This window comes from Hesperophylax consimilis, chromosome 11 (genome assembly GCF_061612785.1).
Source record: "Hesperophylax consimilis isolate HC1 chromosome 11, BYU_Hcon_1.0, whole genome shotgun sequence".
Classification (NCBI taxonomy): Eukaryota; Metazoa; Arthropoda; class Insecta; order Trichoptera; family Limnephilidae; genus Hesperophylax; species Hesperophylax consimilis.
Genome location: NC_142846.1, coordinates 1,506,805 through 1,520,156, shown reverse-complemented (window position 1 = coordinate 1,520,156; position 13,352 = coordinate 1,506,805). Strand labels below are relative to the sequence as shown.

The following is a 13,352-nucleotide window of genomic DNA, read 5'->3' as shown; positions in this document are numbered from 1 at the left end:
GTAAGTAGATGACGATAAGTGTATTTTGCAAATTATGCTTTGAAATATGAATTGATTTTTTTGGTCATGTACATACGTAATATGAATATGAATATAGTTTTGTCCGTATAAAAACTCAATTCTTTCAAGAAAAGTTTTATAAATAGAATAAATAATGTATCGATGATTCAATCCAAAATTGTTTTTTAGATTTCATAGGCCTTGGGGAAAATTATTTTCCTCCAGTGTGGAGTTAATGTAAAATAAAGTTCCAGAGAGATGGGACTTTTTGGGACGAAGCAATGTGAAGAACAGAAGATTGGCTGTTGCTCACCAGCGAATGGTTCCCGTCCACAAACACCTCCTGCTGAGTGCTCCCTTCTCCAGTTCTGATGGCCTCCGCTGTGAACTGGTCGAACACGTGTTCGCCCCCGTCCTTGTCCAAGGAGGCCGAGGCCAGCCCCCGCGGGTCCCCCCGCTCTGCGAACCTCCGCAGTCCGGACGAAGAGGGCGCTCCGAACTTGAACAAACTGTACCTGGTATTGTGGCTTTGACCTGTTCAAAAAATAATCAATGTAAATTAGCAGGACGCTAAAAATTAAAGGAAAATTTAAAAAAATATATATTTAAATGGTTTCCTAGTTATGCAATTTTTTTTATTTATCTGTTTATTTAGACATACGTACACAGTATATTATTGTACAATTGATTTTTATTTTTTATGTGAAACCGCATAAGAGTCCCAACTGCTCCCAAACGTCTGGATCCGGTGACATTTGGCATCCCCAATCGGGTTATGCTAAGTCGTGGGTAGGAGAAGGAGATGGAGAAGATAAGGGTGGGGAAATACTCGGCTATTCAGATATGGTCACCATAGACGGTCCAAACCATTTCAAGCAAATTCAAATTGTTTAAAATTATGAAGGTCTAACACCAGGGTGATACTGAGAGTATCTTCCACTCTGGAACGTGTCACAAATATAGTATTTATTATTTTAAACGAGTAAATTAAAAAAGAAATATAAATTTTCAGAAATTCCATTTCTTTAGTGAAGATATATTTTTCTATGTGAATACTGCTCCCAATCGCCTGGAACCGTTGTAAATTATAGCGTCGCCAATTGGGGTATATTGTGAGACTAAGGTCATGGGGAAAAGAAGGAGATGATGAAGAGGAGGGTGGGGGAGCAACTGGCTATTTAATTTGGTCACCAAACACTGCTAAAGCAATTTCATGCGACGTTTCATTTCTGAATTGTGGTCTTACACCAGGGCGTTACTGAGAGTATATATTCCTCTCTAGAACGTGCCGCAAGAATACTCTATATATTATTTTATTAATTCATCAAATCAAATTTATTAAATCAAATAAAACACTTTGTTTATTAACCACGACTTTTTTATTATTACATCTACCGGTTTCGCTTCAGTCGAGCTTCATCGGGATGTGAAATATAACTAAAAACTAAGACAGACCTTATTCTTATAAATATGCATGACCTCTGTCTTAGTTTTTAGTTATATTTCACATCCTGATGAAGCTCGACTGTAGCGAAACCGGTAGATGTAATAATAAAAAAGTCGTGGTTAATAAACAAAGTGTTATATTTGATTTAATATATAATGTCTAACCACAAAGTGATTGCTTCCTACGAAAAAAAAAATCAAATTTAATTACGCGCGCCGGGATTTGAACCCGCAACCATCAGCTTGCTAGTCGAGACCCTTATCCCTCTACCACGGAGGCCTACATATAACTTTTGTTAACATTTAACTCTTTTCAGTTTCAAATAACGGACTTAAATATTTTAGATTCTCAGATCAACATCTCGAGATAAGATAAGATAAAATAATCAAAAGATCACCATCGATCCAATTTAGATTTAGTGAAAAATATCGAAACGATCTGAGAAGAAACAAGTGCAAAACGGAAAAGAAAAACAAAAGAGGAGCTGTTATGGAGAATTCCAATTAGTACGTAATTTCCCAAAATGTGTCCTACCATTCTAAATTCGAATTTTATTTTCTCAGAAGAAAAGTCTGTTAAAAGGAAAAAAAAAAAAAATTATGGTCAATCTCGCTTAACGACTCATTCGGGTAAATACAGAGGATAGAGCGAGATTTGAATGCAAGCTTTAACGATCTCGGTTGTCGTGTGATTACGATCCTCGGCTACGAATCCGGAGGTAGCGTGTTCAAATGAAAATGTATTCATTTAAAATAACATAACATGTTTGCGACACGTCACAGAGTTGTAGATACTTTCAGTATTGCTCTAGTGAAAGACTCCTCACCCCTCTCACTACCTTTAGCCGCACACATATCCCGATTGGGAATGTCATAATCTAACTGGGTACAGATAATTGGGAGCAAAACAGAGTCCCAACGGACTATAGTGCTGTAACCACATAAAAAGTAAATAGCAGGAATAAGAGAAAATTGCTTAAGGCGATTTACTACGTCGTGTAATATTTTAAATTGAGCCGCTATCAATAATAACCCTTACTTATTTTGTGGATGTTCAAGTATAAATTTTTTTTTCGATTATTTTATAAACAACTTAATTTGCCACATTATACAATAAAACGATAACAGAAAATGGATTCGTAAGTAGGAGATTTTGAACTTTAAAGCAGTTTTCATAGGCCTTATACATTATTTTTTTCTGGGCTTATAAAAAGATTTATCTAAAAAATACTCGATTATTTCAAAGGCCAAGATGTATTCTACTCGCAGTATTTAATTAAAGCATCTGAAACATTTTTGGGCGACCAAATTTTCAAACCAAAAACACATGATTTTGCATTACTACGTATGGCATCGCCTTAAGAACATTTTGCGTTTGACTTGTAGAGCGGATGGATGGATAATGGAGTGTCTAGGAAAAATAATAATGTACCTCCCCCAATTACGGGAACCTTGTGAGGCTGAAGGTAATTGAAAGTGGAAAGAGATGGATAAGAGGAAGGTCGGATGGTACCTGGTTATTCTGATGTGGTCACTAAACATTCAGAAACTCGTTATAATTTGAGATTTTCAAGATCAAAAGTATTTATCGTGATGGTTCTTAGTATCAAGTACTTGACGGTTACTATCAAAACTAAACGCCGAAAACAACATAAGTTTCACCAATTAGTATACTGAACTACCGGTCCTAGAAGGATTAACAAATACTTCGCCACAATCTACTACACATTTGCCCTGATGATGGACACTGGAACTATGTCCGAAATATTGGCTAAAAAAGGAGAAAGTGTCAGAAAAGTCAAATAAGTGTCTTCTATTCTGATATTATTAAATCCTTGATAGACCTATTTGATTCTGTGCATAGGAGGGCGGTCCGTCTGATTGACAAACCGTTGTTAATAGACAGACTGCCATCTCTAATACACAGACGCGATGTGCAATATGAAGGCTGAGTCTTATCTACAAGTATTTTAATGTAGCCTGTTCTAAGGAGCAGGCAGCATTGATCCCCGGTACACCGGTGCACGTGCGTGAAACTCGACGGACACGAGTGGAACACCCGTTCACAATTTATGTTGGATTCATGAGAACGGGCCGCTTCTTCAAGACCCGCATAAAAAAAACCTTCTTACAGCTCCTACCTTAACCCGTCTCATAACACTGCCCAACCGGGTGGCACCATAGCTCCCCTTCCTTTACACTGTACAGATAAGGGCGCTCCTGTGATGTATCACATAATAAAAAATCCCATTGCAAAAAGGCAAAAAAGATTCGCATTTAGGAATTGAAACCAAAATATAAAAATGAATATTTTTATCCAAGATACTATATAGATTGCATTTAGTTCGGGTAAAATCTTGCAATAATACGTAAAAATATTCGTTAAGAAAATGAAGATAATTTTGAAATATGATAAAATTAAATATGACCGAAGAGGAAAGTCGAGTTAGCTCAGTGGTATAGTGAAGCCCTGGGAATGCAATGCTTCTGGGTTTATTTAATCAATTAGTTAATTAGGAAGCGGCCGAATTTTTTTCTGTTTCAAATTTTTCCTTTGAGAATCTTCAATATTGTCTTCATGATTAGACATACTATTGGAGGTTTTACACAGTACGTTATTCCAAAAAAATATGTGTTTTTAAATATATATTTCCGTGCCAGGTTCTGAACCCATAACTCCTCCATCCGCAGGCAATGAGATTTCTGTTCTTATATGGAGGTTGTTTAAAACCATAAATAAGATTGGGTTAAAATAACAAAGGTAAACAAAAATTATAAAAAAAAGTTAATATGGAACATTTTCTGTATTGACGACTGTACTTTTTGACTTCATAAATATTAACCAAGGGAAATAAGTTGTTGTATAAAAAATTAAACCCCCAACTGAGCGGTTCCTTGATAAATCTTCTTCCGCTTTGTTTGCCAGACAATTAACACTTATTATCACGTTATAAATTATTTTTTTTAACTAAATTAAGGGTTGACAACCCGCAATCTCTTAAAATAAAGACCTGATAATTTATTTTTAAAAATTCCTTAAATGTTTGTTTTTTAACTTTATAATTAATAAATACATTAACGGTGGTTTATTAGCATGATTTCCTTCCACTCTACACCTTCAAAATTATTATGGTTACATCATTGATGTATTATTATATTCAGACGAGACATGAAGCGAAAAATAGGTAAATGTCAGTGCCATATAATTTTTTCTTAAAAAATTGATAACTCCTTCATTTGTACACACAATTGCTTCGTACGAAATTTTATAGCATATGATCAGCAGAATCCATTTCTAGCCAAAAAAAAATACCCTTGAAAATTCAAGTCTCTATGTCTATGAAAGGCGATTTTCAGCCCACTGTGCGACGCTCTAACTAAAACTACCGAATTCGCTCTACGCGAGCGCTGATCGCTTTCTAATAGTGGAACAAGTTTTGATGAGATATTATTTATTTATTTATTATGTGCATCTATATAGAAAGGTTTACATATATTTTTTGTCATTGCCTGTCTCACTAGGAAATCCTGTGTCGAGACAGACTAGTTTACCAATATTTTATAATATTAAAATAAATTACATTTTTCAATAAAGCAAAAATATTTCACAAAAAATTTCAGGTTGGTAGGTAGTGGTAACAATAATGAGATAGAGGATTATATTTGGGTTAGGTGACTAATTAATGCGCGACCTTTTTCGATGATCCATCGTTTGATGACGATTTTGTATTTGTTCATATTATTCGATTGTCTTGTTTTTTCAGGTAAGTTATTGTTTATTTTAGACGCAATGTATATGAAATTTCTTTGACCAAATTTTGTGTTTGCTTTAGGTGTTTGTGTGAGTTCTTTGGTTTTGTGCCTCGTGTTTACTATATTTTGGGTATTTTCATAAAATGTATGAGTTTTTTTTAAAAAGATGACTTAAAATAGTTTTTTGTAGATTTTTTGAATATCTAATACATGGAATTTGTAGAATATATCTGCAGTACTTATTATTTATTGAACTTGAAGAATAACATTCAATAAAAATAATAATAATTTTTTTGCCTTCGATAATGAATATACGCAGTAGCGCCTCTAATTTTAGCTCTATGTATTACAGGTCAATCTTTTGCTCGTATGAGAGAGTTTTCTAGACTTGCCGTTTCGCATCACTGAAGTAAACGCCCGGATGGCTGTGGTTGTTTTCTGCAAAGCTTGAATTATTACAATGTTTAAAAATTTTACGTCAAACAAATCTAGGTAAATTACTTACGTACACTGTTATTTCAGGGCACATAGGTAAAGAAAAACACACTCCGATTTCAATATTTGTCTCAGTTTATTTAAAATAGAACTATTTACATGACGACTTGCAATTGTTTAATCTTTTCCAAGATAAAGGACGGCTCGGCGCTCCTGAGAGTTCCAAAAGAACTGCCTCGTTTTGCCTACGAAAATAGACGAGATTATTAAGGAAGCTATTTGCATTTATCAATTGATCATACTAACACAATAGCAAAAGCATTGACAGAATTCTGTCTAATCAGATAACCCCTGTTACATACCTAATCATACCTAATCATAAAGAAACTGTTTCATCATATAATCAGTGAAACATAAGTAATACGGCGGGGTGCAATCAAGCTTCAAATTTAATATCTTAAGATGTATCCTAAGGAAAGGCAAATATACAAAGTTTAATCAAATGAGAGAAGAGCTGAATTAGATTCCAATTAAAAGAGACTGCTTTAAAATGTGTTAATGTTTAGACATAAAATTATGAATAATCAAATTCCTAAATACTTTAAGGATGAAAAAAGTTTTTTACAAAAATATTAATAATTATGATACCAGAACAAAATTGTCCAAAAAAGAGAAGTTAGCAGTCCACAATGGAGTGCTGGTACCTACCCTGATGTATGGAAGTGAGGCATGGAACTGGTAAAGAAAGGATGAAAGTAAATTGAATGCTGTTGAAATGAGATCCCTGAGGCGTATGTGTGGTAAAACCATGTTTGATCGTGTGAGGAATGTGGAGATCTGCAAAGAGTGCAAGGCTGATGTAAGTTTAATGAGTAAGATCAAGAAAGGGACGTTTAGATGATTTGGGCATGTAGAGCGAATGAGCGAAGAAAGGAGTGTAAGGAAAATATACGATGCAAATGTGAATGGTAGCAGAAGTCGGTGACGCCCGAGGAAGACATGGCACGATCAAGTGAATCAGATACTTGAGTCGGGCTATGTCAAGAGTCAGAATAATATAAGAGTATGTATGAGACGATGTATGAATGTGAATGAGGCAATAAGTGTGTGCCAAGACCGAGTTGTTTGGCGGTCCGTCCTCTCTGCCTACCCCTGCGGGGTAACGGCGTGATGGTTAGTTAGTTATGATACCAGAAATTTTAATAGAATTAGATTACCGCATATGAGAAAAACAGAATCACACAATGGCTGTGTAAGGTATTAAAGTTGCACGATGCCTGAAAGTCTGAAGAATGAATGAATTTAAAAAAATGATGTTTACCGCAAATATATAATTTCATAAATAAAGAAATATAACCATGTACATACTAGTTTATATACGTAAAATTTTAAATGAAATAACTCAAAATACAATAAAAAAGATTTACAACATAGAGGGCAACAGTAATCGCCATTAAAGCATAATTGCTTTTTTAAACACGTGATAAATAAATCGTTTTATGATAGGAAAAATATTAATATTGTGATGTACCTACATTTGTTCCCGAAATCACTGTGATAGAGGTGGGTCCTATGAGTACTTTTCGTTACTGGGTACAATGAGTACAGGTACAGAAAAATACCGGTGACAAAATACTCAAAAGTATTTAATACCGACCTGAGGATTGATTCAGAATAAGTCATTTTAATTCTGCCCACATATTCCCCACAAAGAGCTTGATTCCCCACAAAGAGCTTGATTCCCCCTTTCATTATTCGAAATCCACGGGGGAGGGGGGTAATTGTTAGAGAATTTCTGTAAAACATAATTCCCCACAAAAAAAATTCAAAATGAGTGCTCCCTACAATACCTATCATATCAAATACCAGTCACAAATACAAAATAACCATCGAATATACCCGTCAAAAATACCTACTAAAGATACCCATCAAAAATACCCATCAAAAATATCCATCAAAAATACCTACTAAAAATACCCATCAAAAATACCCAACAAAAATACCCATCGAAAATACCTATCAAAAATACCTACTAAAAATACCCATCAAAAATACCTACTAAAAATACTCATCAAAAATACGTATTAAAAATACTTAACAAAAATACCTATCAAAAAAACCTGGTAAATGAACCTATTAAAAATATTTAGTCACGGTATAAAATACTTATGAGTATTTTGGAACCAGGTATTTTGGAGATCCGTCACAAGTACAAAGTATTGCATGGAAATACCCCGTATTTTTACTGGGTACGATAAATACGCCTCACCTCTACATTGTGAACGTTTTGGTTATATTACGTTCGAATATACAGGGTGTATCAGCACGTACCCAAAATACTTTAACCAGTGAATCCAGAGCATATTTGGAGTTAAGATCACGTGATAGCATGTATCCATTGGCGACGCGTAATGAAAAATTTAATTAAAACAAAGGTTATCGAACAGCAAAATGACATGTTTATGTTTTACTCAAAATATGCCCAGGAATCGCAGTATAAAGTTTTTCGAGTACGCACTGCATATGAACATACTGTATGCAATATAAGGTTAGGTTATATTTTGTGGTATTTAAGAATAATCCCAAACCATTTTAAGAACTTAACCTAACAGAAAACTTTTCAAAATGACTCCGTTTAACACAAAAGCTCCGACCTAGATAGAAGACAGCATAAATTTAACCACTGCAGTCACATCAAAAGCTTTATATCTTAGTTTCAAGTTTCCCACATGGCACAACGCAGAACAACTTCATACCATACATTATCTTCCCGGGAATTGGAGTTGTCGCATTTCCACTGCATTGAATAATATTCCCTCACCTCAGCCGTATCAGGTATCTCAGTCGCCGCAGAGCATGCAACTGCAGGGTCTTTTCGTATAATAAGTCATGGTTTCTCAAACTTTTTAGAGTGGCGACCCTCTTAACCCCTCTAGCGTTTCAGGGTCGTATATGACCAGGCGTCCATATTTTATAAAAGTATTTTATCTTTTATTCTATCTTGCGGGACTAAATTTTAAAATTAGAAAGACATAATAATTCTTCCCAGTTTGACTCAAATATTTATACTTTAATCCATTAATAAAATCCTAAAAATAGCCAAACTGAATAATTAATATTTCACGCCGCTACCGCAACAATCGGTTTGGTAAAAAAAATATATGAACGAGATTAAAGTAAAGTTTTCAGTTACAGTTTTCTTACAAATTCTTTAAAAAAACAAAAGCGATTTCGAAATACCGGGTTCTCTCAATTTTTCTTAATTGGAGTAAAATCTTGAGTAAAAATGTGGTTATCTTTTTTGGAAAATTTTTCTCGTTTGATATTAAAATTTTATTATTTAGAAATATGATTTTTATTTTAAATGAATACACCGTAAAGGTAAATTTATTTAGTTTCAAAAACAGTAATTTTATTTAAAAAAAAAATAAAAAAACAAAGATAAACCCTGATGACCCCCTCACTAAATATTTAAATTATTTTTTTCATATGCATCAGATACTTTCTGATGTGATATTATAATCTATATATATAAATAAAATAATGTTTCTTTGTTTTTTTCATAGGCGTTCCTATACCATTCATTCCATTTCACTGATAATGTTTAAGTTTGTTCTTATTAGTGCCAAAAGTGATTAAGGAGTGGTTTGAACGCTTGAGAAAGACTTGACGCATTATCTCTGCATTAGAATAAGGTACTGAGTTGATTTTTGTTTATATTATGGAGACTTTTATGATACTATATGAAGTGAATGGAAGAAAAAGTCAGGAATACCCGAGGAAGACATGAATCAATTAATAATTTGTGGTAAAACGAAGAAAGAGGTGTAAGGAGAATGCATGACTTGGAAGTGAATTGTTGAAGAGGTCGAAGACGCCCGAGGAAGACATGGCAAGATCAAGTGAAAAATTTCTTTAATTACAATTACAGTAAAATTATTTCCACCGTAAAATTGCATCCATTGGTCAGGAACTCTAGAAAATACAACCTCAAAACTTTTCCTTTTGTAATTCACTGCATAAAATTAATTTGTAATTCACTGCATAAAATGGAATGGGGATCTGCCCAGACAACTTGAAGAAGCATTAAGAAAGCAAAATTGAACTAATAACCAAATAAATCTTACACATGTTACAATATTTTTCATAAGAAATATACTACTCCCAATTTACTACTTTGTATTAGTTTTCAGTGGGTTTTTTTCACGTTGAAAAGAAAGAAACAAAACTTATTTTAAATGTTGTTCCCTATTCATAATAATAATAATAATATTTTGACAATTTGTATGGCGCTGTTTTAGTGCAAAATTTAGGTTATTGCGCTAATGACAAAAGCACTGTCTTCCCAATCTTCTACCTACCCCCACCCCCTCCGCTGGACCTGAGCCCATTATTTGCAACCCACTGTAAAAACATAGTATATTTATATTATATTTATATTATACATGCAACTGTAAAATTTTTACTGAGTTTTTACTGCCCCGATGAAACTACAATTGCAATGAAACCTGATCGGCGCTTACCGAAAATTAAAATTGGTATTTAGATACAAAGTTATTGTTATACACATATTTCAATGTTTAAAAACGTTTTACATTATTAAGAACGGATTACTTCACGGAATTCGAATAATTTATCAAATTTCAAAGTTAAAATTCAAGATCTACGAAAGTACTATTTAAGTTCTGTGAGCAGTTTTGTGGCACAACTGGCCAGTAATGATCTAATAACAGAACTTGAAAAGAACCTTTGCTGAAATTGAAAATTGACTTGAATTGTTTGAAATTTGATGAAATATTCAAATTCTGGGAAAAGTCTTGAATATGAATGTCTCACAAGCAACTATTTGAAATGTCGGCTAACACTTCAACCAGAATTATTGTTTGGAAAGTTTGGGCTTGCACGACGATGTGAATACGGAAGCTTAGTAACGGATGCTTTGAAAACGAAATTCAGAAATCATCCTTCATCATTTAAGATTAATTTAATTTTGTGTATTTCAAATGTCAATCCACGTTTATAAAATCTTTTTATTTTTGGAATAAATAAATGTGTAAAACCTCAAATTGAAGACAATGTTAGCGACTCTCAAGAGAAAATTTGAGACAGAAAAATCAGAAAATGAAATGGTCGCATATAAGAACTAAACCCAGGACCTTATCCTTGCCGGGGCTTTGCTGTACCACTGAGCTTATCCGATCCTATGTTTTCGGTCACATTTAACTGTATTATACTTTGACTAAGAACTACCAACATCATCTTCATTTCAATTATGAATGAAACCTCAAATTTTACATATTAGAACAAAGTGTTTAATACCTAGATGCGACCGAAACCTTTTCTGATTTTACGTTTTGAATTTTCGTTTGACAATCTTTTATATTAGCTTCGATGATTAAATAAAATCTTCAAACTCAAACTCGCTTGATCATAACTTGAGATTCATTATTAATTTAAAGGATTACCCCCCACATACCTGATCGCGACACTCCTGGGTGTCGCGACACTCCTGGGGGTCGCAACACTCCTGAGGGTCGCGACCCACAGTTTGAGAAAAGTCGAAACAACCAAATACCCATATTATAGCATTCTATTCAAGACAAGATAAACTCTAGACTTATTAAATAAATATATTTTTTTTATTTACTTATTTATTATTGAATTTTTTTTTATACATACATGGTTACATAAAATATTGAAAAATGTATAAAAAATATTGAAACAAATGTACATAATTAAAAAAAATCCCACGAAAGCGAAGCCTGAGTGTGGGTATTATAAGTATTTTTTATCTTATTTCTATGTTTTAAGTGGAGATACAATATCAAATATAAATTTAAGTTATTTTAAAAGAGTTACTGCAGAGATGCAATACAAGAAACTAAATCATGAAATATGTAAAAGTTTTAAAATAACACAAAAAATAAGGTTAATACTAGTTTTGAAAGAAGACATCTTAAAAAGTGAATTAGCAGACAAAGCATTACAAACAATAAAATATATCCGCTGTTTTGTATGTATGTGAAATAATAAAAAATAATCTCTCCATGAATATAAATGTTATATCCATGTATACCGGCTATATCAGTGACAGTTATCCCCAAACCTTTAATACAATACACTTAAATAATAATAATAATTAAATTTGAATAAATTGGATAGAGCCGTTTTTGTTAAAAATGACCTCACTCATTGAATAAACCATGTTCTTCCTTGAATAATTTTCATGTGCTTATTCATATTTACTGTCACCATGTTTAATATGCAGAACCTCATTTAAATAGTTTTATTTTATTTTAATATTTAACAATTTGACGTGTACCCGGTGTTGCTCGGGGCTATGAATGTTTTGGAGTCAAGTTTTGAGGTTGTTTTACCTGAAAACTTGTAATACAAATACTATCGTAATAAATGAATAGTTTACTTTTAAACAGTATTTGTTTTCCTTGATCTTGACAAGAATTCATTTACCTTTCACTCTCACGTCATACATTGTTCTTACACTCCTTTCTTTCTTCACAATCAAATTGTATCACACTATTAATATTTGATTAATTTGATCATGCCATGTCTGTCTCGGGTGTCCCCGACTCACTGATGTATACCGCATTGTCGCTATTATAAACTAAATTTTATCTACTTTTATTCAACAGAGATAATGGGTTAAGTCTTCCTCGAGCGTCCTTGATTATACCATGCTAACCACTTTTTAAACACTCCTGGCACTAATAAGAACAAACAAACTTTGAAATTTTCACTGAAATCGGTTCAATAGTTTTGAGTCTGTAAAGGACAATAAAATGAACATTCATTTTTACAAATACAGATAATAATATTTATTTCATAAAATAAACTTTAAATTTATAAACATGTTTTGGTAATTTATTATTATAAACCGTGAATTTATAAACATGTTTTGGTGTGTTATTATTATAAACCGTAAATTTATAAACATGTTTTGGTGTGTTATTATTAAAAACCGTAAATTTATAAACATGTATTTGTGTGTTATTATTATAAACCGTAAGTTTATAAACATGTTTTGGCGTGTTATTATTATAAACCGTAAATTTATAAACATGTTTTGCTGTGTTATTATTAAAAACCGTAAATTTATAAACATGTTTAGCTGTGTTATTATTATAATGCGTGACAGCAATTTCACCTTCTGATGGCATTCTCAAATTGTGGAGAAGCCATCTACAGATGATCTATTTATATAATTTCTAGATATTATACAGGTGCTTGAAACATACATATTTTTTTAAATTGTTGATGTTAATTACCCTTTGATGTTTCAATACTTAATTGTTATATTATTGTATTGCTTAAATTTTAGTAAAGATCTATAAAGTGCGGATATTGATGTTACCAAATTAATAATTTGGGGTTTTTAACTGCTAATTGTCGATCGTCCAGTTAATTTCAGTTTAATAATGCCGTTGGAACGCGAAACAACTAACTTTTATTGAAATATTTAATTTGCTTATTTGGCAATACAGCACACCTTCCAAGTAGTCACTGAATTCCGGATAGAGCAATACATTACGCTGTCCGAATACCGTGACGAGATAATGATGTGATTACGAAATTATCTGAGTACTGGTATGTCCGTTACGAAAGTGTTAGTCAGTGAAATGGTCTGTTTGCTGACAGCCCTGGTTGTTTAAAGAGGCACCGGCAACAATAAAGTATGAAATGATTTAGGAGAAATTATG

At 32.9% G+C, this 13,352-nt stretch overlaps 1 protein-coding gene across 1 annotated transcript in view; it reads right to left on the bottom strand.

Moving 5' to 3' along the window:
• Positions 1-13,352, bottom strand: part of LOC149419623 (spondin-2-like) — an 89,365-nt gene that overhangs the window by 9,829 nt on the left and 66,184 nt on the right. The window contains exon 3 of the mRNA XM_089636962.1: positions 314-534. Coding sequence (XP_089493088.1) covers positions 314-534 — 221 coding nt within the window. The remainder of the gene's footprint in view (positions 1-313; positions 535-13,352) is intronic.